General features: G+C 32.2%; 3 protein-coding genes and 1 long non-coding RNA gene across 5 annotated transcripts in view; 3 read left to right on the forward strand and 1 right to left on the reverse strand.

Moving 5' to 3' along the window:
• Window positions 1–9,352, forward strand: part of LOC124946524 (protein vein) — a 245,941-nt gene extending 236,589 nt beyond the window's left edge. Inside the window, exon 9 of the mRNA XM_047487431.1 lies at window positions 1,493–9,352. The gene's annotated coding sequence lies outside the window, so the exon portion shown is untranslated. The remainder of the gene's footprint in view (window positions 1–1,492) is intronic.
• The window catches only part of LOC124946863, a 160,289-nt gene extending 150,080 nt beyond the window's left edge, over window positions 1–10,209 (reverse strand). Inside the window, exons 1-2 of the long non-coding RNA XR_007100229.1 lie at window positions 10,089–10,209; window positions 9,543–9,634 (exon numbers count right to left, since the gene is read on the reverse strand). This is a non-coding gene — a long non-coding RNA (uncharacterized LOC124946863). The remainder of the gene's footprint in view (window positions 1–9,542; window positions 9,635–10,088) is intronic.
• Window positions 10,210–10,277: 68 nt separating this feature from the next.
• Window positions 10,278–11,574, forward strand: LOC124946772 (translation machinery-associated protein 7 homolog). 2 transcript variants are annotated; one of them, XM_047488024.1, is made up of 2 exons: window positions 10,278–10,436; window positions 11,088–11,574. In XM_047488024.1, the coding sequence occupies exon 2, from the start codon at window positions 11,089–11,091 to the stop codon at window positions 11,281–11,283; it is 195 nt and encodes a 64-aa protein (XP_047343980.1). In that variant the 5' UTR covers window positions 10,278–10,436; window position 11,088; the 3' UTR covers window positions 11,284–11,574. The 2 variants fall into 2 exon arrangements, with proteins under 2 accessions (XP_047343980.1, XP_047344075.1); XM_047488119.1 differs by lacking the exon at window positions 10,278–10,436 and adding an exon at window positions 10,555–10,709 and having other exon boundaries at window positions 11,088–11,476.
• Window positions 11,575–13,248: 1,674 nt separating this feature from the next.
• Window positions 13,249–27,724, forward strand: part of LOC124946394 — a 53,377-nt gene continuing 38,901 nt past the window's right edge. The window contains exon 1 of the mRNA XM_047487149.1: window positions 13,249–13,743. The gene's annotated coding sequence lies outside the window, so the exon portion shown is untranslated. The remainder of the gene's footprint in view (window positions 13,744–27,724) is intronic.

Raw genomic sequence — 27,724 nt, forward strand, 5'->3', positions numbered from 1 at the left:
GTTGCATGATTCACGAATTTTTTTTCTTTTCTTTTCTTTTCTTTTCTTTTCTTTTCTTTTCTTTTTCTTTCTTTTTTCTCTGTTTCGTTATAACGACAGAATTCAAAATGCGCATTGATTATCATTATTTCCGAGAAGAAAAAGAGAAAGAGACTATATACAGTATTTTTTTTCTTCTCCGAGTCAAAATTATTCGTTCTGTGTGTTTAAAGTGCTTTAGTAGGTATAGGAGGTGGTATAGAGCAATCCAAGTGCACAACTTTATATATTGATATGTACACAACTAGGATTAAACTTAGCGAGACGATGAAATTCTTGTTCGATTTAACGAGAAATGAGAAAAGAGAAGGAAAAAAAAAAAAAAAAGAAAAAAAAAAGCAAAAGAAAAAAAAGAGGAAGAGAAAGAAAACGAGCAAATATTCTTTTCTCGACGATTAATAATTTACTCGGTAGAAGGAGCATTCAATCTGTGTAAATTCTTCATCGCGAAAGCTCGAGATCAGTAATGAAACAGGTATGTATATTCGAGAGAACGAAGTCTTAAAATGAAAAGAAAGGAAAGAAGAGAAGAAGAAATAAAAAAAAAAAAAAAGAAGAAAAAAAAAGGAAGAAAATAAAAGAAAAGAAAAGAAGGAAGTATAAAGGATATACGGGAAAATACTAAAGTCAAGATCGCGAGACGCGGAAAGAGATTTAAGACCACCCTCTTATTTGGCTTCCTTCTCCTTCTTCAGCTAAAAACGCAAACCTCCAGAATAAGCGCTACATACATACGTATCTATGTATGTAAATTAACTCGTGTGTGTGTGTGTGTGTGTGTGTGTGTGTACATATATATATATATATATATATATATATATATATATGTATATATGTACTCGTGCGAACGATAAAACGGAATTTGCATTCGAGTTCCTCGTTAAAGTCGAGACGAAGTAAACTATCGCGAGCACGTCGATTCCATTTTCAACCGCTATCAACGCGTACCAGTACTTGAAAAAAAAAGATACAGAGAGAGAGAGAGAGAGAGAGAGAAAGAGAGGGAGAGGGGGAGAGATAGAGAAAGAGGGAAAGAGGAAAAAGATCTTCCATTATGCCAAACAGCTAGGAAAAACACCCTCAGAATAAAGGTGTAAGAAAACGAAAGGGCAACGAAAAGGTGAATCTCTTCTATCTCACTCTTTCATTTTCATTCGATGTTTCATACGTTTGTGATATCTTAAACAAGTACCTAATCGAGATGTTATTGTACTAGGAAAGAAGAAAAAGAGGAAAAAAAGAAAAAGAAGAATAGTCGATAAAAACCAACGATTGTGTATATATATATATATATATATATCTTTAGTTCGACTCGATGAAACTTTATTTCGTTCATTTTTAACGAAATCGATATTGTCAATCATTCATTCCTTTGTTATATATTTAAAAATCAATCGATCGATCAATCGATCAAAAAATTATTAATTCTTTTCTTTTGTTTCATATTTTACAGATTATTCCTGTCGAAACGTGAAGTGAAGCTATCGGATCTGTGCGTCTACAGTCTGGAAGAGGATTAAAAAAAAGGAAAAAAAGAAATAATCGATTAGATCGAAGAGTCAAAAATATCTGCGGTTCGAGTTGAAGCTTTGAAAAAGAAAAAAGAAATAAAAAAAGAAATAAAGAAAAGAAGAGAAAAAAAAAAAAGAGAAAAAGGATACACGAATGACGGTGTTATCGATTGTGGCCTATTTTTTTAGAAAGGGGGGTGATAAAAAAGAAATAACCGAGACCAACGAAAGTATTATTGCAACAACGAGTTAATTCGATTCGATCGATTCGAATTACGTCTATGGACGATTTTTAGCTTTATCACGCGATCGATCATTGAATTTAAAAAAAAAAAAAAAAAAAAAAAAGAGAGAATAAAAAATAAAAACTCATCGATGATACGTCATTCTCATGTGTATACTTACTTTTTTTTCTTTTCTTTTCTTTTCTTTTCTTTTCTTTTCTTTTTTTTCTTTTTTTTTTCATTCAGGAAGGATCGAAAGGAAGAGCGACGTCTTCTTTTTTTGTATAAAAGGAAAAAAAAAAAGAAAAAAACAAAGGAAAGAAAAAGGAAGAACAAAAAAATTGTGAACGAAAGTATGTCGAATGATCTTGAAAACGGGGGAAAAAATGAGAATTAGGATGGATTATGAGAAAGGACGTGGGTACTACCATTAGAAAATATAAAAGTATCTGGCCAAAAGGCGTCGTCGTAAACCGTATTTTAGAACACGTGGAAATTCGCGAGAATAGAACACGTGTGCGAAAAAGATTTCATTTCACTAGAAAAAGAACGTGCCAAGGATGATCTTTGAATCCCGTAATAGGATTTTTAGGATCAGCACGTTCGTTCGATACGAAAGGCGGTATCTTTGAGGCGAACATGTAATCCAAAAGGCAAAGGGAAAAAAAATTTGTAAATCCTTTATAGAACGTAAAACTCGAATTATAATGACGAGAATTAAATAAAAAAAAAAAAAAAAAAAAAAAAAAAAAAAAAAAAAAAAAAAAACAAAAAAAAGAAACAAAAAATTAAAAAAAAAAATCATTTCGTTGTCGAAACGTTCATTACGGATGATCGGATGAATTAATTAAAAGGTACATCTGTTCGTCGTTAAAAAGAGGAAAAAATAAATAAATAAATAGAAGAGTCGAAACAAAAAAAATGGAAGAAAAAGAAGAAACAAAAGAAATTGTGTTAACAAGGATACGAATTTAATTTAAATCACCTCGAAGATCCGCCCTCGTCTCTTGTTGTAAACGAAATAATTCAAAGTGCGAAGGAGAAGATTCGATCTATCATAAAAGCACGCTCCTTGACCGTTTTAAAGGAAATTCTTCGAGCATACTTTCGGTTTCGCTGACGCGTTCAGGACGCTCTTGTACAAAGTATTCCTTATATCTCCTTGACCCGTTCCAGTGTCTCTTCTTGTGGGATCGGAAACGCGAACGTCACGCAAATCGTTGTTCTCGTCAATCAAAAAAAAAAAAAAAAAAGAAAAAAAAAAAAAGAAAAAGGAAAGGAGAAGAAAAAAGAGAAAAGAAAGAAAAAAAATAAATAAAAAGAAGAAAAAATGAATGAATAAATAAATAAATAAATGAAAAAAAGAATGATGACGCATTAACGAGATAAAAAGTAATAATCAAATTGTGAATCTCATATAATGCGAACAAAATTTATAAATGATCTTTTAACGTAGGTATATATCTAAATTATGATAACATCGTTTTCGAATGATTGGAACATTGTTGGGCGAACTAATGAAGCCGTAATTATTTAAACAAACAAACAAACAAACATCACCCGAACCAAACGCGTCATGATAAAAGATTCAATGGCCTAAAAACCGTAGTGAACCAGGTGGTTGTTACGGTACGTCGATAAATATATACCGGGTGCTCTCAATTTAACGAGATTCAACAACGAATTCCATTTGCGATTTTATCTCGGCTTGTGGCGATTCGATTCGACGACTTTCGAATCGAGTTACGCTCTCGCTCAACACTTATTCGAATGGAAAATTAGAAGCTTCCTTGTTCGAAGAGTTTAGTTCTCTAGTGTGAATTGTACAACTCTGTCGGCACTTTTGATAAGCTATATATACCTACTTGCACCTTCCTATAAAGGAATCAAGAGTGAACTTAACGTGAATATTCGTGATCAAATTAATACGTTATTATTCGAAGACGTTCTGTATAGCGTGTTATAAAAGTTTGCCTTTTATCTTTATATTTGACGGTTGCAACGGGAGGATGAAAGGGGGAGGAAAAAGAGAAGAAAGGGAAAAAAAAAGGGGTGGATGAAGGCGGAGGGGGGGAGGAGGAGAACGTTATTTGTGACGTTAGGAGAAAAACAAAGAAAACAAAATATAATTAAATAACAAAAATAGATGTACTTCCGCGTTTCTCGACCTACCATGAAGAGACACGCGCGCGTGCGCAAACTTTTTACATTTTAGATACGTACAGAGAGAAAGAGTGAGAAAGAAAAAATGAAAGAGAGAGAGAGAGAGAGAGAGAGAGAAAGAGAATCGCGTTATAGATAGTCGATGAACGAACGTAGCGAAGGAAAGTGTTCCGATATTCTCAAAAGCGTGAGAAGAAATAAAAAATAAAAAAATTAAAAAAAAAAAAAAAAAAAAAAGAAGAAAGACAAGACGAAAAAAAGAATAAAAAACGGACGAAGTACTTCGCGAACGTAGGATATTCTGAGAGAAAAGTTCAAGACGAATATTAAAAATACCAAATAAAAAAAAAAAAAACCAAAAATTATTAAAAAAGAAAAAAAAAAAGAAATCGATTAAGATCGCCGTAGCATATGACATGTCCGTGCAAGCTTACTAGTGCCGCCGTGCTTTTTCGTTAAATTCCTTTGTCGCTCGTACCTATCGAACGATTCGTATGAAAGTCGTCGTGAGTCATCGACGACTCGTCGTTCCGTGTGTCATCGACGTCGACATCTTTTCATTGCAAAATATAAAGAGATAAAAAGATAAAAAGGGAGAGAGAGAGAGAGAGAGAGAGAGAGAGAGAGAGAGAAGAATAGAAGAAAAGAGGAAAAAACAAGAGAACAAAAGTGAAAGTGAGAAGCCATCTATTTTCAATATTTTTCGCTTTGATAAAACGTCTTATCGATCGATGAATATGAAAAATAAAACATACTCCTTCGTGTATTCTCTGTAATTGCAAATTTCCCTTTTTAACTTAACTCTTTCCTAACTCGAATATTAATTCTCAGACTATAAGAATAATGAACGATTGTAGGAACAAAAGGAAGTAAAAGAAGAAGAAGAAGAAGAAGAAGAAGAAGAAGAAGAAGAAGAAGAAGAGGAAGAAGAAGAAGAAGAAGAAAAAGGAGAGAGAGAGAGAGAGAGAGAAAAAAAGAAAGAAGAAAAAAAAAGAACTTAAAATTATCTTAATCGAGCCGAAATATTTTGCTAAAAATCTCGAAAAGTTTTGAAGATCGTCGAAGATATTTAGAAACGTTTATTAATACGTATTTATACATATAAGTATTGTAGAATATTCATGATCGGTCTTGTCGATCGTTCGGTGTATAAATAAAAATGATAAGATGATAAAAATTGTCCCGGCGGTATATATATATATATATATATGTATATATATATATATATATATATATATATATATGTATGTATATATATATATACTACGTGAAAATGACGTACGTGATTTACCGGAACGACGAGTCTAGAGCATAGCGAATAAATAAAGAATGTATTTTATGATATTTTATGCATAAACAAGGGGAAAAAAAAATCACGATTGTAAGTCGATATAGCGATAGTCCAATATAAAGTTTAAGTAGAATTGTATAAAGTGAATAAGGATAAAGGGAGGAGCAGATAAAGAAGAGGGAACGAAAGAGAGAGAAAGAGAGAGAGAGAGAGAGAGAGAGAGAGAGAGAGAGAGACAGACAGAGAGAAAGAAAGAGAAAGAGAAAAAGAAAAAGAAAGAAAGACAGAGACAATGTGTAAAACGTATAGCATCATTCGATCGTCGGCCAAATCGAAAACTATCGCGATTTCTATAGCAAAATTCGATGCTCGGAATCGTACGATTGACAGAACCGCAGGCCGGTGATTCTACTTTCGGAAACGATCGAAAAATTGGTGTTCCCGTTGGAAACGTTGTTAATACGTATCGCCGTGGTCAATTACAAGCTCACCCTCCTCCTCCTCCCGCCATCCCCTCACCATTTTTCCCTCCGCAAAACCTTCTCCGCTACTCTCTCTCTCTCTCTCTCTCTCTCTCTCTTTCTCTCTCTCTTTCTCTCCCTCCACTGGCCTCACATTTTCCAACGGAAAATTTCCGATCCGATTTTCCTTCGAACCATACCATACGCTTAACTCGTGACAATTCTGATAATCAGTTTATACGCTCCAATTCTTGCTCGCCGAAGAGATTTCGATCGTTTCAATTGCATTCCTAGAGAGAAAGAGATAGATAGATCAATAGATAGATAGAGAGAGAGAGAGAGAGAGAGAGAGAGAAAGAGAGAGAGAGAGAAAGAGAAGCAAAAAAAGGGATAGACTCATTTAATGACGACTATCGAAGCGATCGGAACGAAACAAACGTCTAGTATTGCCATAGGCGTAACAAAACAAACCGATCGAATTCTCATAGTTTCCAACTGGGACTTCAAAAAACTTACGATCGAACAAATTTTCCAAAGTTTGTTCCCGGCTTTATCAGGAATCCTGAACAATTGCGATATTAATAACAATGCTAATGTAAAATATTGTATATTGTTTCGCGTTATTTATTTTTCAGTGTTTTTAATAGATGCGCGTTTATACGGTATTCTCTAAAAACAAACGTTATTGCATAATGTTATTGGGACGCGACTCGACCGACCCGCTGTCCTGCTGTCCCGCATCACTCGCGACGATTTATCATCCACGGTATTATTTTCTTTTTAAACCAAAGTATATGTATATACATACGTATGTACAATACATACATAAATACATATGTATATGTACACTTATATATGTACTTGGTGCGAATGAACGATGAAAATACAAGGGAAAGAGAGAAAGAGAAAGGGAGAGAGAGAGAGAGAGAGAGAGAGAGAGAGAGAGAATTACGTGATACGTAGAATAAATAACGTCCAAAATTTTCGTTCCTAATATCGTCGACGATAAATGCATCGTTTGCTCGCATACGAAATAGACTCCTATGTTAATTTCTAAAGCGTTTTCATCTGCATTATATAATCCAACCTTTTGTTATTCTTATGTAGATATTCGTATACATAATGTATGTGTTGATCTTCGGATGATTCAACGTCGATGTAAATATTGAGTTGCGATTCTGATTAGATTTTAATTAGACTTTCTAAGCGTGATTAGGGATCCTCTATTCAGTTTAAATTTACGCGGATTCTTTGAGTTTAGTTGAAAAGGAGAAAAAGAAAAAAGGAGAAAATAATGAAAAAATGAAAAGGAAAAAAAAATGGAAGGAAGGAAGGAAGAAAAGAAGAAAAGAAGAAAAGAAAGGAAAAGAGAAAAGAGAGAAAAAGAAAGAGAGAGAGAGAGAGAGAGAGAGAGAGAGAAGAAGAGAAGGAAGAAAAATGATGATATTCCCTATTATATACCGATAATAAATCTACGAAATATTTTTATTCTTCGCCTGCGTGGGATCACTTATGTGGGACAGTGGATCAAGAAGATTAGTATGTTTATAAACTTCAACGTAACTCCAACAGCTTTTGCAGTGTGTGAAGTAACCCGAATCCAGTGTAAACTAGTCTAGGACACGTTTAAGTATGTATGGCTTGGAGTGCAGAGAGATATTGCGAACGTACGATCCGTCCACCATCGGAGTGATGTTCTAGCAGAGCTCGCTTAGAAAAAGGTCTCACGGGGGTCGAACGAGAACAAAGCTTTTCATTCGGACGAAAAGAAAGAGAAAAAAAAAAAAAAAAAAAAAAAAAAAAAAAAAAACCTGTTACCTCGTTTTGCTCCTTTTTGTTTTGTAAACTTTCATTCATATTTCATTGATTAACGTACACCGTTAAAACCACCGTTTTGTTCTTTTTTTTTCTTTTTTTTTTTTTTTTTTTTTTTTTTTTTTTTTTTTTTTTTTCTTTCTTCTTTTTTCTTTTTTCATATCGATCGTCGTCGTTCATTCGCCGAACGAATCTAATCCAAAGTTAAAACTATGCTTTAATTGAAACAATGCGTTTTATTTCTCTGTGATCATCGTTTTCGTACAATTCGTACAATTCGTACAATTTTACGAATACAATTTATTTCCTGATTCTAAAGTCCAAAAAAAGAAGAAGAAGAAAAGAAAAAAAAGAAGAGGAAGAAAGAAAAAAACGAATGGATAGTTAAATAATGTACGTAGTTCATTTGAATTTGCGGTTCTCGTAAATGATTCTAAACGTTTCGATGTAATTTTCTACGTCGTTTCGAGGATTGCGATTTTAAACGATCCCCGCGAGAACAGCGATGCGACAACAACGATGGAAGGATTCGAATCGTGCGATGTGTGCTCGCGAGAGAGAACATAACGGCAAATTATGTCGCTCCGATAGATCTTAATAGCGGAGAAAGTGCACTAAATGAACCTAAGGCTAATCTCTAGCAGCACGAAGTATTAACGTTAATAGCGAAATTATATTGTAAAGGAGCGAGGAAGCCATTAAATACTATGCATAGGCCACTCCTAACGTTTCCTATGTATAGAGAGGTACGTCGAAAACGAGAGCCGCATTCTTTTCGCAATGTCTGTCTCTAAAGAGATCGTTCGAGCGAGGAAAATGAACGAAAAAAGAAAAAAAAAGAAAAAAAAGAGAAAAAAAAAACAAGAAAAAAAAAAAGAGAAAAAAATTAATTAATAAATAAATAAATAAATAAAACTAAAGAATGATAATAAAATTGATATAACGGAGGGAAAAGAAGATCTCGGATTTGACAATGCGAAGAGAAAAACGTCGATCGTGCGTCCATTGTGACGAGTACCAAAGATCGGACATCGCGGGATGATAAACAATAGTACTTTAAAAAGTTAAATAAGAAGCGCAGAAGTTTCTACCGTCTTTTTTTCGATCATGGCAGAAAGAGACAAACGCACATTCATACATACACACATACACACACACATGCGCACACACATATATATATATATATATAATACACACATACATACATTCGTACATACTTGTACTAACACGTTTATGCGACATACATAAGAGAAAAGAAAGAAAGAAAAAAAAAAAGAAACAGAAAAAAAAAACAGAAAAAAAACCGCAAAAGCAAGAAGGAAAAATTGAACAAAAAAAGAAAAATTAAGAAAAAAATGTTTCACGACCGATCTACGTATATTTACTCGTACGCCGTATTCCACGAGAGTCCTCAGTTATTTCTTTTTTTCAAAAAATATTTATAAGTATTCCGATAAATCCTCGAAAGAGAGAGAAAGAGAGAGAGAGAGAGAGAGAGAGAGAGAGAGAGAGAGAGAGAGAGAAAGACCGGATTCAAAACTAATGGCATTAAAGGAAAAAAGAAGGAGAAAAAAGAAGAGGAAAAAAAAAAGAAAAAAAAAATGATATAATAAATTTATTCCAGTTTGATCTATGTAAAAGTACTTGTACATGTCGTGGCGCTTGTCGTGGAAAATGAAAGAAAAGTGATATTATTTATTTGCGAATTTGATAAACGGCAAAATCGCCAAAGAAAGATCTTTCTTTATTATAGTTGTGTATCCGACATGCTTTATCAATCGAAATATTATTATTACTTTGTTAAATGTAACGGTCAATTATGTTCTAAATAAAATCTGCCAAGATTCTTGTGAAACTTTTTCATTTTCAATCATTATATATTTTTATATGATATCAACGAATCAATAAGTCAATGAATGAATTATCAATGAATGAAATATCAATGAATCAATATTTTCATTGACATTTTATCAATGAATCAATAACTTCATTGATATTTTATCAATGAAAAGATTAGTAATAGTAGTATTTCTCTTACCGACTATTTCTCTGCCGATAATTGGATCTACAGGATCTATTTACGATGTAACGATACATAATTTCATCATCGTAACTTTGGAAGTCTTGTAACTGTAAAATAAACAATACGTATTATTATCTGTTAATATAAATAAAAATTAATGGAATATTTAAAGAAATTCTTTCAACTATCGAAGGATGGTATTTATACACAATGGTAATTTACCGACAGTTACATCCAACCTTTCTTACGAAAAACGAACGATCCTAAAAGTACGTTTTATATTATTACGTATATAGATATATATACGTCTTTACATATGTGTCTTTAAAGAAAAATTTCTTCTTTGATGTACCCTTTCTAATTCATTTTATATCCGTTTTAAGTTCTTTATAAAAGCATTTGTTGATATACAAATCTTATAAGTTACAAAATTTCTAATAAATAGAAATCACAAATCTCTAAATAGTTTCTACGCCATATTCTCTATTTGAAAATGTTTTCGCTTAATTTTATTTAATCTATATCAAATTTATTATTAACAAATAAAAAATATATACTTACGTTAATAGGTTGATATTATGATGTATTAATATTACGTTAAATAATGCTTTTAAGAAAAATATAAGCGGAAATTAATAAGCGAACGTAGTAAACACGCACGTTTGAACTCGCGTTAAAATCGTAATGGCTTCTATCGGCTATTATCAGATTTTGTCAGCAGGTGGCTCTGGCGTACGTTTATTAGCCAATAGCAGGACGATTCAATAAATCGAAGAAGAGATGGCGATTGGTATTTCCTCCGGTAGTCTGAGATAGAAAGAAAGTTTCTGATTTCTTCAATTTTATTTCTATTGCTTCGAAAACTTATTATTTTTAACATATTTAACAACTTCACTTACGGAATTACAGGTACGTAAACTTAAATTTTTACATCCATGATATTCAGTTTCTATGAAAAATGTATGTAGTCGACATACGTACAATCCTTTGTTAAGAGTAACAAGCCGAACGCGTGCTTTTTAATTTGCCAGTAATTAAAATATTGAAATACAGTATATTCGATCAATAAATAATAATAGGAAGCATCGTAAGCATTGTAATGAAATAATCAATGCTATATATTTATATATTTTACAAACTTACGATATTAGATAGATGGATGTTAAGTTTTAAATAATAGAGGTTAAGTTTTACATCATCTCCATTATGGTCAATGAATTATTGAATATATTATTATTTTAATAATTATATGATTATTTGAATCAATTGAGTCATCTATGATACCTTTTTTTTTCACTTGGTGAAAATAAAAAATAAAAAGAAAGAATGCTCACTTAGTAGTTTAAATGTTATTTAAATATACTCTATAAACTTGAAAAAAAAATTGAGAAAGAAATAACGTTACGAAACTGTATTATCGCAATTGATCTTGTACAATAACATATGTCATTGAAGAATTACTTTTTAATTATATTATTAAATAAACTAGATATAATATGAAAGGAAAATTATAGAATTCATTATTAGAAGAATGGTAATCAAGTTTGATATCTTTTTCAGAATGTCTAGCCGAGAAGGAGGTAAGAAGAAACCATTGAAGGCACCGAAGAAGGATTCTAAAGAGTTAGATGATGAAGATGTAGCTTTCAAGCAAAAACAAAAGGAACAACAAAAGGCATTGGCGGAAGCAGCTAAGAAGGCTAGCCAAAAGGGTCCTTTAGTTACTGGCGGTATCAAGAAGTCTGGCAAAAAGTGATTGATTCTTATAAAAGAGCATTGTTTAAAAATCTATCACCATGATCACTTTACAAAATGTGTTCCGATAATGTTACAGCTTTGTTATCGTTCAATGATCAACGTGCTGTTCGAAATATTTTTACCATCATTATTCGCTCCGTCAGTTATTTGTAAATAAAATTGATAATAGATAAAAATTCAATAGATCATAATATCTCACGGTATTTATACTTTAGCATGGATTCGATAGATGAAGATTTTATATTTCTTAAGTCGAACAAAAGTCACGCTTTGTGTCATTCTTGTCGAAGTAACACAGATATTTTATACGATAAAATACGATAAAAACGAGCAACGATGGAGCGAGCGAGCGAGCGAGCGAGCGAGCAAGCAAGCTCGAAAGAAAAGCAAAAGAAAAAGAAAAAAATCGACAATACTTCTTATTGATTTTTCTTTTCTTTTTCTTTTCTTTTCTTTTTTTTTTTTTTTTTTTTTTTTTTAACGAAACGTAAAGAAAATTCCTAAAGTACATCCAGCTCGTCATTTTATTATTACATTTAATAAATAAGAACGCCCCCGTATGATTTTGTACTTTTATTTAGAATTAATTAATTTAAATGCTATCGTGTTATTACGTGTTTATGTACATTGTACATAAATACATGTACACTCGTTTATATAATCAATCTCGTGAGTCAACGCTTTTCTTTTTCCGATCGTTCCACATATCCACGTCATCATGGACTCAATGATGTACCTAGCTTTATATACATTAAGCTTCATACAGGTTTGATATCGCTCATTAAGTTAACGAAGCTTCGCACGCCAACGTATCGACCCACGCTAGTGACGCCAATTAACCTTGATTTCGAAACGCGTAAAAATACTCCTTCGACACGAGTTTGACCGACAAAAGAGAGAGAGAGAGATAGAGAAAAAAGGGGGAAAGGGGAAAAAAGAAAAAAAAAAGAGAGAGAGAGATACATAAGACGAGATTGGTCCTCTATGCATTGACACTGTGATATTCTACGATTAAATTACAAAAAAATAAATCCCAGTGTGTGTGTGTGTGTGTGTGTGTGTGTGTGTACATGTGTGCGCGCGCGCACTTGTATTGATATATCTCTGTGAGAAGTAAAAAATGAAAAAAAAAAGAATAGAAAGAGAGAGAGAGAGAGGAAAAATAAAAAAACGTCAAACGTTAAAAGTAAAATCATCTACCGTATAGATCGAACGCGAGCGAGCGCGTGGCTAGCGACGAGGCGTGAATTACAGCTGATCGTCAGATGATCGACAGTGCTGGCAACTTTAGCGAGATTAAACATCATACGTGCACGCATATACGTCTAGTCTATCCTTTCGAACGTTACGTTACGTACTACAGGCGACATTTAACCTGTACATTAAAGATACATTAACACGTAATTTAGATCGCGTGAGTGTTATTAATAATGGGAATGTTAAGGGGTGACATTGATGTAAAAAGTATAGTGTACAATTAAATTCCATTAAAATGAATTCGTCTTGGAGATATGTACGAGCACGCGTGTGAAACAGAAAGAGAGAGAGAGAGAGAGAGAGAGAGAGAGAAAGGAGAGAAAGAAATAGAGATATAGTGACAGAGATAGAGCGTACAGAAAGGAAGAACGACATCGCGCCATCCATAATTTTCTCGATGAAGGAAAATTAAAAAGGTAAAGAGAAAAAAGGATTCGGATGTTATTAATCGAAGAAGATTCATATCTCATATAGTAGAATTAACATTAAATGGATAATCGTTTAACCTTCGACCATTGCAACGTTTGACACGTAAGAGAGAGGATAAAATGAGAAAGAATGAGAGACAGAGAACGGGAGAAAGAGAAAGAAGGAAAGAAAGAGAAAGAGAGAGAGAGAGAGAGAGAGAAAGATGCAAGCTAGGTTAGTTCTCATCTCGACCGTTGGCAGCAGTGTCGATCAGGCAGTAGCTGTCACCGCCTGGGTCAGTTGGCAACAGACCTTCGAAGCGGTCGGTGGGTGGTGAGAGCTTTTGCTCCGTGGTTGCCTTACGTCGTTTTTCTTTCTCTTTCTCTCTCTCTCTCTCTCTCTCTTTCTCTCCCTCCCCCTCTGTCTGTCTCTCTGTCTTCGTTTCTCCCCATACACGGTACCCCCTCTCCTAATATCTCTTACTCTTTCGCTCACTCACCCTTTCCAAGGTATATATCATTGGTTCAATTCCATTTCCGTCGTGGGTCGAGAGAGCGAAGAGAAGGAAGAAGACGATCGAACGGGAGTCTCTTTTGAAGGAGGAGGAGGAGGAGGAGGAGGAGGAGGACACGGGTGATCACGAGAGACATTTCTGACAAACAACGAAAGACGAATTCGCGTGCGCGTCGATAGTCTCGAGAACGGCCATGGGGCCCGACAGGATCATTTGACCCGTGGGGACGACTCCAGGCTCGGTGGATTGTGCTACTGCCTCGCTCTATACTTCGATTCGGTGAGTTTCTCACTTTAAACGTAATAATAATTTTCTTAATTGTTTCACTTTTCTTTTCTATCTTTTTGTCCCTTGTCTTTGATTCCCTCTGTCTTTCTATCTCTATTTGTATCTTTCTCTTATTCGTATATACTTACATGTGAAAAGATAGATAGACAAAGAGAGAGAGAGAGAGAGAGAAAGAGAGAGAGAGAGAGAGAGAGAGAGAAAGGGAAAAGAAAGAAATAAACGTCATCATGTTATGTATCTTTAACCTATACGAAAGAAAATATATGGATCCATGCATATGTATATGTATATATATATATATATATATATATATACATATACACTCTGCAATTGACTGAACGATCCTTAAATCATTGTCATCTTGATTAGAAAAAAAAAAAAAAAAAAAAAAAAAAAATATATATATATATATATATATATCAGAACTACGTAGAAACTAGTAATAGTAATCGAGAGTTTCTTCTTTGTCGCAGAGAGTTCTGTGTTTTAAACGTGCTACTATCGTGTCTCTTACGTGTGCGTGCATGCGTGCGTGCTTTTGCAAGCCACCTCTCTCTCTTTCTCTCTCTCTCTCTCTCTCTCTCTCTCTTTCTTTCTCACTTCGCTCGCTCCACCTCTCTTTTCACTCTGTCGTTTCTGTCTTCTTTCTTTATTTCTTTCTCGCTCTCTCGTACGTACATACGTACGTACGTATATATCAGCGCACGCGTGCACGCCTAACTCTCCCGTCCGCGAAAAGGGACACACTTTTACACGTTATCGGTCTGTATTACAGTATCCGTTCTCCCTACCTCCTCTACCTTTCTACCACCCTTCCTCTCCTTTCCCTCCTTTCCACCCCCCCCCTCTCTCTCACTCTCTGTCTCTCTCTCACCCCCGCCCTACCACGAGAAATCTCGATGAATCGGACCGATTCAGGTCTCTTGTCATTATTTTTCTCCTTTCGAATGATCGCAAAGTAATCAAAAATTTCGTAATACCTTTTTCGTGTTTCGATAACAATCATATTTCATGTCTCTCATTTCTTTCTTTATCTTCTTTCTTTTTTCTTTTTTTTTGTTTTTTCTTTCTTTCCTTTTTTTTTTCTTTTCTTCTTATCGTAGGCCCCTTATTATAGGTCCTCGCCGCCGCCGCCCCCTCTTCGGATCCAGTCCTCATTTCACTAGATTTTAATTTCTTTTGTTTCTTTTTTTTTTTTTTTTTTTTTATCCTTTAACGAGAGAGTACCAAATAATTATTATCTTTTCCATATTACATGAGTTAATCCTTTCAGGATGCAATGGCATATGGCATCGCCATGGTTGAACGTATGAGAGCGCTTTAAATGCTAGGGGAACTTGAGAGAGTAGTTGTGGTGGGGTGAAGGGGTGAATGGGTAAAGGGAGCTGAGGGTGATGGTGATGGTGGTGATGGTGGTGGTGGTGGTGGTGGTGGTGGTGGTGGTGGTGGTGGACAACTTGCCTACTGTGTTATCGAGCCGATCAGAGAGACTTACCATTTTCTCCCTCTCTCTCTCTCTCTCGCTTTATATTTCGTATATTTTATATTTTGTTTTGTCCTAAAAAGATATATATATATATATTTTTTTGTTTTTTAATTTCTTCCACTCGTAATAATAATATGTCTCGTTTATTCTTCTTAATTTTTTTCTTTTTTTTTTTTCTTTTTCTTTTTCTTTTTCTTTTGATAAAATAAGCGCTGTGACTGTGCGTTTGTGACTGTATATTCAAAATATTCGCGTATCTTCCCTATTAAAAGTCCTTGCTGCTTCTTGACGACGACGACGACGATAGCTACTTCAACTTCGACTTCGACTTCGACTTCGACTTCGACGACGATCGTTTCTCTCTCGTCTTTCTCATTAAAACTCCTTAAGTCGTAAACGATGTTTACAACTCATTTTGCAAACTTAAACCAGATAAAAGGAGCTTATCTGCCAACATTGCCCATTTCGTTTTACTAAAGCTCCCATTCATTTTCTGTCATTTTTATTTTATTCTTTTTTCTTTTTCTTTTTTTTTTCTTTTTGTTTTTTTTTGGTTTTTTTACATTTTAACGTTATAACATTTTTCACCGCTCTTATCTAGGCTACGTTCCAACTCCTTTATTTTATGCACACATATACACAGTAACACACACACACACACACACACGTATATATATGCACAGGTGCCCACGTATTCATGTATTTATATATGTATAGGTGCATATACACGTAGGTGTGCGTTTGAACCGAAGCGATTTTTCTCCCACGACTAAAAACTCAAGGGAATCACGTATCTATGTATTCTTTCTCTCTCTCTCCCCCCTACCCCATCCCCCTCCCATCTTTTACGAGTATCCTCTCGTTTCACAAACGAGCACACCTAGTCTCTTTGTTTATCATCCTTTTTTTTCTCTCTCTTGTTCTTTTTCTTCATCTTCATCTTCTACTTCCACTTCTACTTCTACTTCTACTTCTACCACTTCCTTTTCCTCTTTTCCACCTTGACATTGCTCTTTATTAATTATCCTCGATGTACATTCTCGTGATAAAGGATAACCTTTCTTTCCCCCATATATATATATATATATATATATATATATATATATATATATATATATATATATATATGTACGTCATCTTTATCGAGGACGGAGGATTTATAGCTTCTCTTTCGTGAACTTTTTTTTTGAGTCGATCGAGGATACCGATAAGCTTAAGTTATTATATGTCGACCTTCAACGCAGATTATAGGGCAAATGTTAATCGATTATCATCTATGACGATGGAAAAAAAAAAAAAAAAAAAGAAAGAAAGACAAAAAAATACAATTTTCCGATCTCTTTCGTTCTCGTTCGATCGAGTCGAATCGTTTTGCGTAAAAAAGAAAAAAGAGTAAAAGAATTGAAAAAAAAAAAAAGGAAGAAGAAAAAACAATGTTTATCTCGATTCTCAAAAAGTTCGATGTTCAATCGACGATTGAACTTTGTATGTACTTCGAGAGAAATGATTTTTACCATTTCTCAACCTTCGTTTCTTCGTGCCAAATGGATCCATAACCTTGCTTTCTTCTTCAGACTTTTAAAATTCTGCGAGTATTTTGATATATATATATATATATATATATATATATATATATATATATATATATATATATATATATATATATATACATTTATAACTTTCTAGATCGTCAACACAAAACATATTTACTTAGAAACGAAAGTTTCTTACTCGTGAAACAAAAACAAGGAAGCATTTTTACAACCGTTCTACACACATATATATATATATGTGTGTGTGTGTGTGTTATATGTATATTTCTTCAGATTAAAAAACTGCAAGCTTAGAAATTTTTTATACTAACATAAAAGTGAGAAAAATTAGCCTGAACGAGATTAGATTTTGCAAACAAAAGTATGATGAAAACCTTTGAAAAATCACACATAGAAACTTTTGATACACCTAGTATATACGTGCACGTGTATCAAAAATATAAATAAACGATTGTTGCGCATCTCTAAGTCCCTCGTCTTTAATATTCTAAAAACGAACGAATGTATGTGCGTTTGATGTGGGTATATATATATATGTACATATATCTTTACATAATATACATGTATACTATGTTCGTCTTTCTTCGTACCGCTCGAGGCAACCCGCAACATACTATCGGTCTGCAAGGCCTGAATTAATACGTGCGATCGTTGTTGCGTCACGCATTTCGAACGTTTTATCTTTCATAATAAAGACTCTGCCAGCTTACATACGATCGTTTCCGTCTTCTCTTCCCTTTACTTCTCGCATCTTATCTTTTCATAAAATCACGAATTCATTCTAACTCGTGTCGTTTAACATTAGATAGGATCTTAAGCGATTAAGATCAGAGTTTTTCTTTCGTAATATTTTATTTTTTCTATTTCGTCGAAGATAGACGATTTTCTATTACAACTAAATTAATAATTTGTAAGAGGATATGAAAATAAAAAAATGAAAAAAAAAAAAAAAAATAAACTATTACATCGATCTTATTAACGTTAATAAAGAGAAATAGATATGTATATGTAACGAGTGTAACGTCAAGTTTTATTGATATATCTCTTTTTTGTATACGCAAATATGGGAGAGAAAAAAGAAATAAATAAAAAAAGAAACGATAACTTTCATACTTTCATTAAAATCTCATTTCTGTCGGCCGAAGCGATTAAAAAGTTCTACAAACATACATATATATATATATATATATATATATATATATATATATCCCAGGTTAGATAATACGAGGATATATCGTAAAAGAATATAAAAGTATATATTCGCAACATTTGTTTCGGACTACTTGTATTTGATAAGTTGTAAAAAGACAGTGAGATAAATTCTCAATATATACAGATTCTCCAGTTGTACGATGATCTTACGCAAGATTTCAACGATCCCCGCCTACACTAACTCACTCTCTCTCTCTCTCTCTCTCTCTCTCTCTCTCTCTCTTTCTCTCTCTCTGTCTTTTTCACTCACTCTCTGAACGACAACCTTTATTCTTTTCATCGAGTTGGTCGAAGCCAGCCAAGAGAAATACTGAGAGAAAAGGAAAGATATAAGGAGGGATAAGAAGAAGGACTATCTTTCCGTGGAATGACATTTAAACGGTCGTTAATGTTCCGTAAAGTCTCTTTGCGAAGACAGAGAAAACGCGTTGATTCTCTTCGTTGTTACATAATCTTTGGCACGCGTTACGTCAAAGAGACTTACGGATCGTGCACGTTTTTGCTCCTGTTTCAGAAGCCACAGTTATATAGTTCTTTTTCTACGAATTAAACACGTGCGACGTTTTTCTTTTCGTTTTTCTTTTTTCCTTTTTTCTTTTTTTTTTTTTTTTTTTTTTTTTTTTTTTTTTTAATTTTTTAAAATCGCATCCATACACGCAAGGAAATATAATATAAATGTAAAATAATAACATGTGAGAAGGAAAAGTTAATTGGAAAATTTTCTTTTCTCGGCCCCTTCACTCTCCCCAGTTAGCCCCACCCACTCACCCTCCCTCCTTCCATTCATTTTCGTCGACCTCGATTACTATGACGAGGACGCTTTCGAGAAAGCTACTGCTATCCTTTCCTATTCCATGCATAGGAAATATATACACATATACATATGTATGTATTTATGTATGTATGTTTATATATATATATATATATTAACTGCAAAGCGAACGTTGCAGCACAAATGACTCGTTTGCACGTAATTGACGTTGAGCCAAGGTTCGAGTTCTCTCGTATTGCGAACTTTAAGTACACGAAGTACGTAGATACTCGTACTTACTTAAATAACGAAGATACTGATAGATATTACGTATTTATCTATCAATCTGACATCTTTTAAAGTTTACGATTCCTCCATTGAAACGTATTAAACTTTCCAATAGTATATAAGATAATAATTATATGAGTTTGTATTTATCTATTATAATCCATAATTAATTTCAACGCCAAAATTAATAGTAGGTTGCGATTAAATCGATTCTCTAATAGTTAGGTAACGGTACACACGAACACTGTATTTCTATTAAAATACATAAAGCTATGGGATGAATATGTACTACGGATGTATTCATACTTTACCTATGTATGTCCGTACTTTAAAAGAGGACATGGACGAAGATAGATCGATCAGTACTTTATCGTTCGTAAACGATAAAGTGTGTTGTACGTATATCACACTAATAATCGCTTCATTAGTATGACATTATCTTATAACTTCTCTTTTGCTTTTTATAAACAAACGATAGATAATATTGTATTATAAAGAAAATTAATTAGCTATAATATCTGATAGTACTTATAATAATAATAATAATTATTATTATTATTATAATTATAATAATAAAAATAATAATAATAATAATGATGACGATGATGATGATGATGATGATGATGATGATGATGATGATGATGATGATGATGATATTAATAATAGTAGAGTCTTTAAAAATTATATACATATAAATTATATATAAAAAGATAATATTTGTATGTGTTAGATTAATATATAATAATCTAATAATAATGATGACAATAATAATAATAATAATAATAATAATAATAATAATAATAATATTAATAATAATAATAATAATAATAATAGTAATAATAACAATGATAATAATAATGATGAGAGAAGAGCTGTTGAAAATTATATACATATGGATTATATATAAAAAGATTTGTATATATATTGTATAGATAAACAGTTTCTCGATGTAATGTGGGTCAGTTCGTTTACGACGAATGGTTTATCCCGGTTGAAGCGAGCGAATTGCAATCGCGCCTTTTAACGTCGAGACTCTTTCACGTTATCCTCGACTTCTTGAAGCGTACATACATAAATACATACATACGTACGTACATACATACATACATACATACATACATACATACATACATACATACATACATACATACATACATACATACATACATACATACATACATACATACATACATACATACATTATATACATACATACACATAGATGGGGCAGAGTATACGGATATTCATGATAGAAGCGTATCGAGGTTGTTACGAATATAGAGAAGATAGTTAGATACCTACGGAATACGGAAAAGTCTTACCACAACTCTTCACACGCATAAATACTCACGCGGCTCATCGAGGACAAAAGGAAATATACAATGATTTTACAGTTACTCTTGCAATTAGAAAAGTCATAAACATTCGGATGTATAAAAAGAAATATCTTCTTTTCTTTTTACGCTCATAAACACAAAAGCACTTATCCATTGTTATCGTATATCACATATCTCTCGTATGTTAAATTCTTATCTATATATATTATATATATCTATATATATATATATATATATATATATATATATATATATATGTCCTTTGTGTAAGCGTATATCTAGATAAAAATAATACAAGATTAGATTCAATTAAACGACCTTGTTTTAATTATCGAATGACAAAGGCACTGATTCGAGAAAAACGAATTCCGTAGGGATCTGAAGCAACGAGTATACTCAGACCGTAATATCGCATAAACACAAATAAAAATCAATCCGCCATCGAAGCTAAGGATATAATATTTCAATAGACGAGATGGTAAAAAAAAAAAGAAAAGAAAAGGAAAAAAAAAAAAAGAAAGAAAAAGAAAAAAGGGCTCGATTTTTTCGAGGGTATCCTCACGAAGATGAATTCAATCGAAACGAACGAGATATTAAGAAATTATATTTCATTTTTTCTCTCTTTCTCATCTCGTTTATTGTGTCTCCTTTATCTATTTAAATAGTTTCGTAACCGATAGTTTCACGCTGCAACGCCGCCGTTGACAAGATATAATACTCGTTCGTTCCTTTACGTAATTCTTATACGACACGTCCCTCTCTTTATTATCGAGCTACTACCTTTTTTTTTTAGTTTTTTTTTTAGTTTTTTTTTTTTTTTTTTTTTTTTTAGTTTTTTTTCCGCCTTCCCTTCCCCTCCTCCCTCCTTCATTTCCTTTCCTTCCCCTCTTGGGGCTCGTCGTTGCTCTTTTCATTAGAGCTCTTTGTTAATGCATATATTAAATATATATGATTTTTTTTTAAATAAATCGAAGAGAATTCAATTCATTGATTTTTTATATCTTGACTTTTGAAATCTCTTTTGAAAAATTATTATCTCCCAATTTAAGATACCATTTGAGATGGTTAAAGATATTGTTATATATAAAAAAAAAAAAAAAAAAAAAAAAAAAAAAAAAAAAAAATAATAATTAGAATTGATCGATTCTTTAGTTTCTAGATAATTTATTATCGATCAATTCTCTCGAGTAATTTATAATTAATATTCGTGTTTTGTATTTACTTATAATCAACTTAATTCAATGATTTATTACAAGTAAATCGTTCATTCGTTTGAATATTCAAATTTTTATTTTCGATATCTAATGAATAATATATCTTGCAATTCTTAATTTTATTTTAGAGGATTAAAAATAATATTATATATAAATGATAATTAGAAAAATAAGATACGCTTGAACGATTCGTTTTTCTTATTTCTAGTTCTTAGATGAATTTATTGCGCATAATTCTTACGTGTAATTTATCAATGTTCGCTTTTATATTTATTTATATTCAATGAATTCTATGATTTATTATAAATAAATTGTTTGTTCATTGAATTTTCAAATTTTTTACTGTTGTATTTTATTGATAAATAGTTGTAATAATTTTAAGTTTTAAGTTTTCATTCGAGATGATTAGAAATATTATTATTATTATTATTATTATTATTATTATTATTATTATTATTATTATTATTATTATTATTATTATTATTATCATTATCATTATATATAAGGTAATAAGAAAAACGAGATACACTTGACCGATTCATTATTTTTATTCTTAGTTCCTAGATAAGCTATTGCGTCTAGTTCTTTCCTGCAATTTATCAGTATTCGTGTCTATAGTTATACGCAATGCACTGTAGATAGAAGATAAACAATGTGTAGACAGTTGGGAAAGGAGGTAGCAGCGCATCGCACGTATCTTTGATTCTTATTTATAGGTAGCCAAAACCAAGGCCAATTCTTGGCGTTTCAACACGCGATTCGTGGGCACTATGATTTCATTCTAATCATTGATTCTCCTTTTATCTCTAGCTAACTTTATGCAATTACAATTTTCGACAATGATCGTTTTATTTAATTCTCGAGTAAATTCGTCAAGGATAATAGCTTTTTTTTTCTTTTCTTTTTTCTTTTCTTGCCTTTTTATTCTTGTTCTTTTTTTTCTGTTTGTTTATTTATTAATTTCGTTTTTTTTTTACTTCTTCATTCTTTTTTCATTTTTCTTTCTTCCTCTTCTCCTTCTTCTTTTCTTTTTTTCTTCTGTTTTTTTTCTTCGACGAAGCTCGAATTGGGATAAGTTAAGAAGGTGATTTTTAACCTTGAACAACTGCGAAATAATGTCGAGGAATAGCATGCCAGTGCCAAATTATTGCAGTACGAACGATTCAACCAAAACTGTCATGAGACCTGATCACGAACGATTTGGTTGCCTCCTATAATAGTTTTCTATTTTTTTTTCTTTTTCTTTCTTCCTTTCTTTCTTTTTCTTTTTTTTTTCTTTTTTTTTTCTTTTTCTTTTTTTTTTTTTATATATATATACTAGTCATTAACAAGATCCGTTTAAAATCCATTCTACGAAATTGTTTGTCCTAACACAAATCTTTACTTTATAAACATTACATATGTTAGATATCGTTCTTACAATTTATCTATGTACGTATGTGAGATTATTTTTTTTTTCTTTTCTTTTTTTTTTGTTTTCGCATCATTTGATGATCTAAACAAAAAAAAAAAAAAAAAAAGATGCAAACGAAAATCACACATATTCAATAATATAAAATTTATGAATATTTCAATTTATCGCATAAAACGATTCGAAATGATTCTTGAAGGTTTTTAAGACAATCGTTTGTGAGTTTCATCGAATGTTTTATTCCATGACCAGATTTCTCGGAGTTTTTCTTTGACGAACACGATAAAGAAGTCATTATCGTTGTTACTGTTATTATCATCACGCCAAGGTGAAAAAATAAAAAAAAAATTATATATATATATACACTTTCTCGACTATGACTCATACGTATTCAATAATTGTAGATGAGTTACATTGTAAGTGTAACGAAAAGAAACGACGAGTTTCGAAAAGAAAAATTGATACGAATTAAACAGGAAATCATTGATTCTTTCGAAGTTGATATTGTTGATTTTATCTCTGTTGCTTTTTTTTTCTTTTTTTTTTTTTTTTTGTTACAAAGAAAGTTTCACGATAACGTATAACCTCTTACGTTATCTCGAAAGATCGATCAAAATTCTAACGAGAAGTCGATTCGCTCGACGTTGATATTGTCGATTTTGTTTTCGAAGTTATAATCTTAAAAAAAAAAAAAAAAAAAAAAAAAAGAAAAGAGAATAACGAAGAGATACAAGAGTTTCACAAGTTGTATCGTTGAATTAGTTAATAACTTTTTAAGCTTTTTTTTTTTTTTTTTTTTTTTGTTAGATCGATACCGAGCACTAACGAAGTCGTTTTCTCTCTTTCCTTTGATACAACTTAAGTTATAATTAAAAAAAAAAAAAAAAAAAAAAAAAAAAAAAAGAGAGAGAGAATAACGAAGAGTTTCACAACTCGTATCGTTGAATTAGTTAACAACCCTTTAAGCTTTCTGTTTTTTTTTCCTCCGATAGATCGATCCGAACTCTAACAAAATCGATTCGTTCGACGTTGATATTTTCGATTTAGTTTCCTTTTCTCTTTCCTTTGACATTATATAAGCTATTTAAAAGATAAAATAACAGGGAGTAATAAGGTTCACGACGGGCACGTATTATTGTGAAAAGGTTAATAAACCTCACTTCCCCTCTCCCCTTCCCCCACTTCCATGTCTTAGAACCGTATAGATTTTTTTTCCATGTCTTTGTCTTTCGATGAAGGACAAACGATCGTTGAATTTCATTTGGGATACCAAACGAGAAACAATATAAAAATGTTTTCGATGTGTTCCCTCTTTGCGTTTCATGCTCCGATCGTCGTCGAGTCGGTCGACGAAAGAAGAAAACCGTTATTTCGAGAGTCGAGTCAAGAACTCTCGAGGGTCAAACAGTCAGAGCGCGTTGACTCTCTTCGAATTTTTTTTTCCCCCCTTCTTCTTCTTCTTCTTCTCACGTGTATGTGTTTTCTTTTTTCTTTCTTTCTTTCTTTCTTTCTCTTCTCTCTTTCTTTGTCTCTCTCTCTCTCTCTCTCTCTCTCTCTCTCTCTCTTTCTCACTCTCATTTTAAACCTCCGAAAACAATTCGGTTCAACGTTCTTACTGGAGTCGTCGAGTTCGCGTTCCTTGACATTATTGTAGGAAAATTTTTCGGGAGGAAAAAAAGAAAAATAAAAAAAAAAAAAAAAAAGAAAAAGAAAAGAAAAAGGGAAAAGAAAAGTAAAGAAAATGTCGAATATTAAATCGATCAAAATTTCTTCTTCCTTATGTATTTTACACATTGTACGTATCGAAACGAAGATCATATCTATCGATCTGTCGAGGAAAATTAACCGATGTAATATATCGAGATGCGACATATCGTTTAATGACGCACATACAATCTCGAGTGTATTACGCTTCTCGTGAAATTGTAGTGGTTTTGGTTGCATAATATGCAGATGACCCAGATTTACGAGCACCTTCTTTGCCATCCACTCGCTCTGTCCTCGTTACAGCTTCGAGATTTTTCCTCTTTTTTCCCCTCCCTTTTCCTTTTCCTTTTCTTTTCCTTTTTCTTCGCTAGACTTCCTCCATTCCAACCGAATCCCCACCCACTTATCCTCCCTCCTTCCCACCCCTTTCTCCGATCTAAAAGCAAAAGCTTTTTGTCTTTTCACTTCGAAACGAACGTCGTTCCCTTTATTTACGTATCTCTGTTAAAATATAGATTTTACTTTACTTTTTGAAATACTTTTCGTTGGAACAAAGTGGTGTCCCATCGAGACGAACCGACCCGGTAGTTTCGTTGCCAAATGTCGTGTCTTTCTTTTTTTACTTTTCTTTTACTTTTTTCCTTTTAATCATCGATTTTAACGACAGTTTTGTTTGATTCATTGATCACCAAAAAATAATAACACGTACATTACGATTCTATCATTATTATTATTATTGTTATTATTATTATTATTATTATTGTTTCCTTTCCGTTTAGAAATTTATTGTACGTCTCGATAGATTTGGACTTCATTTTCCTTTCTTCTTCTTTGTTTCTTTTTTCTTTTTTTTTTTCTCTCTCTCTCTCTCTCTCTTTTTTTTTTTTTTGTTCTTAAATAATTTCTTCGACAAAATTTGAGCATGTTGTTTACGCTCAAAGACGTCGTTCCGAATGAAGGAGTCGCGGATTTACTCTTTAATACGACGACGGGTGAACATCCCCTTTGATAAAGGCTTCTTCGTAAAAACAACGACGTAAGCTCTAATCGATTAATCCACTTGAACGACGGAGACGACTAGGGGCGAGAAAACGTACGCGTTTATTCAAAAAAAAAAAAAAAGAAAAAAAAAAGAAAAGAAAAGAAAAGAAAAAAGAAAAAAAAATAAAAAGAAAGAAAAAATGGCTTCCTTATGCGCGAGGCTTCTCGCTCGTCAACTTCTATTATCTATATATATATATATATACTTGTTCGAAAATTATAATGTCTTGTAAGTGGATATATGTAAATCGGAGAATACATTTCTATGATTTCTAAATTAATTTCAATTATTTGATAGAGATTTAATTTTTTTCTTTTTTTATATTGACACAGGTCACAGCGTAAAAATAAGATGTTTCTTAGATTTTAATAATTATCTTACTTAATTTTCTTCAAAGTTGTTAGTAAAAACAAGAGAGAGAGAGAGAGAGAGAGAGAGAGAGGAGAGAGAGAGAAAGCATTTTATATTATCTTATATTTAATGTAATCGAAAAAGATTACTTTTAATTATTAATTAAATTTTTATAATTTTTAAATCGACACCATTTGTTATAATAAAAAAATTTTGTAATATCTATTTATAGAAACAGGACGAAGTATAAAAATAATATGTCTTTTCCGCAGATTGAAATATATATTTTGATTTTTGTTGAAACTTTCGCGTATAGCAAAAAAAAAAAAAAAAAGACGAGAAGATAGTAGTTTTCCATTTTTCTACGTTACCTCTATAAAAGTTGGGAGACAATTTAATGCCTCGTAAATATCGAGGTATTTAATACTTACTTTCACGTTTACCCATATGTTAATTTACGAATAAAAAGGAAGAAAAAAAAAAAATCAAAAAGACGCGAGACGCCCGACCGATTTCAGTACACGGTACTAGTTTAGTAATTAGTTATAGTAAACTGCTTCGTTAAGCTCGAGTAAATCCTATGGGAGTAAAAGGAGAGAAGAAAAAAAAAAAAAGGAATTCGACTTTCATTGATTATCTATCGTTTATCGAATAATTCTTATTTCATTTACTCATTAGAATTTTTTTTAGTAAAAATTCAATGACTTGGTTATTATATATGTATGCATTTAAATATACATATGTATACTATATATTGTATCTATTTAACTTTATTTATTAACATACAAATAATTTATTATTATTCTCAATTCCGAATCTTAAAATGTATAATTGTATGTATATAGATATAATTTTTTTTAAGAGGCATATCCACACACACACACACACATATTTATGTATATATGCATGTATAATATGTATGTATGTATGTATGTAAGATAAAATTATCATCGTTTTGCAAATTACATTTTAACGTTTATGATCTTTCAAAATGGAAAATATTTTGTTGTCGAAGGGCAACTCAATGTTGACGATAAAACAATGTTTTTCTCGATCGTAATCGTATATTGTTAAGTTGACGTAATTATTTTTTGTCCTTCGCGTAATATGTTCGAAAAAAGATGAGAGAGAGAAAGACATAGAGAGAGAGAGAGAGAGAGAGAGAGGGAGAGAGCATAGGAAAGATCCAAATCATTCAGTCTTAGAAAACACGCGAATGAAAATGTACGAAACGGGTGATTATTAGAAACTGTCTATACATACATACATACATAGATTTACTTAGTTAATAATTATTCTAATTTTATTTTTTATCTTTTCGTGAGTGTTACGTAGACTCTAAATATACATATATACATATGTACATACATACATGTATACGTAGATACGTACATGAATTAGTATAATACCATGATATTTTTCTTTCAACATAGATCGGTTGATTTAGACGCACCTTAAAACGAGAACGCTTTACTTGTGTCGAACATGTAAGACACTCCATATGTGTACAGGTGCCTGAAATGCGAACGAAGCTAGTCACGGGATACCACTTTTACTGGGAGTTTGTGAAATAGGAGCACAAGCATACATAACTAAGTACGTGTATATATATATATATAT

This window comes from Vespa velutina, chromosome 1, assembly GCF_912470025.1.
Source record: "Vespa velutina chromosome 1, iVesVel2.1, whole genome shotgun sequence".
NCBI lineage: Eukaryota > Metazoa > Arthropoda > Insecta > Hymenoptera > Vespidae > Vespa > Vespa velutina.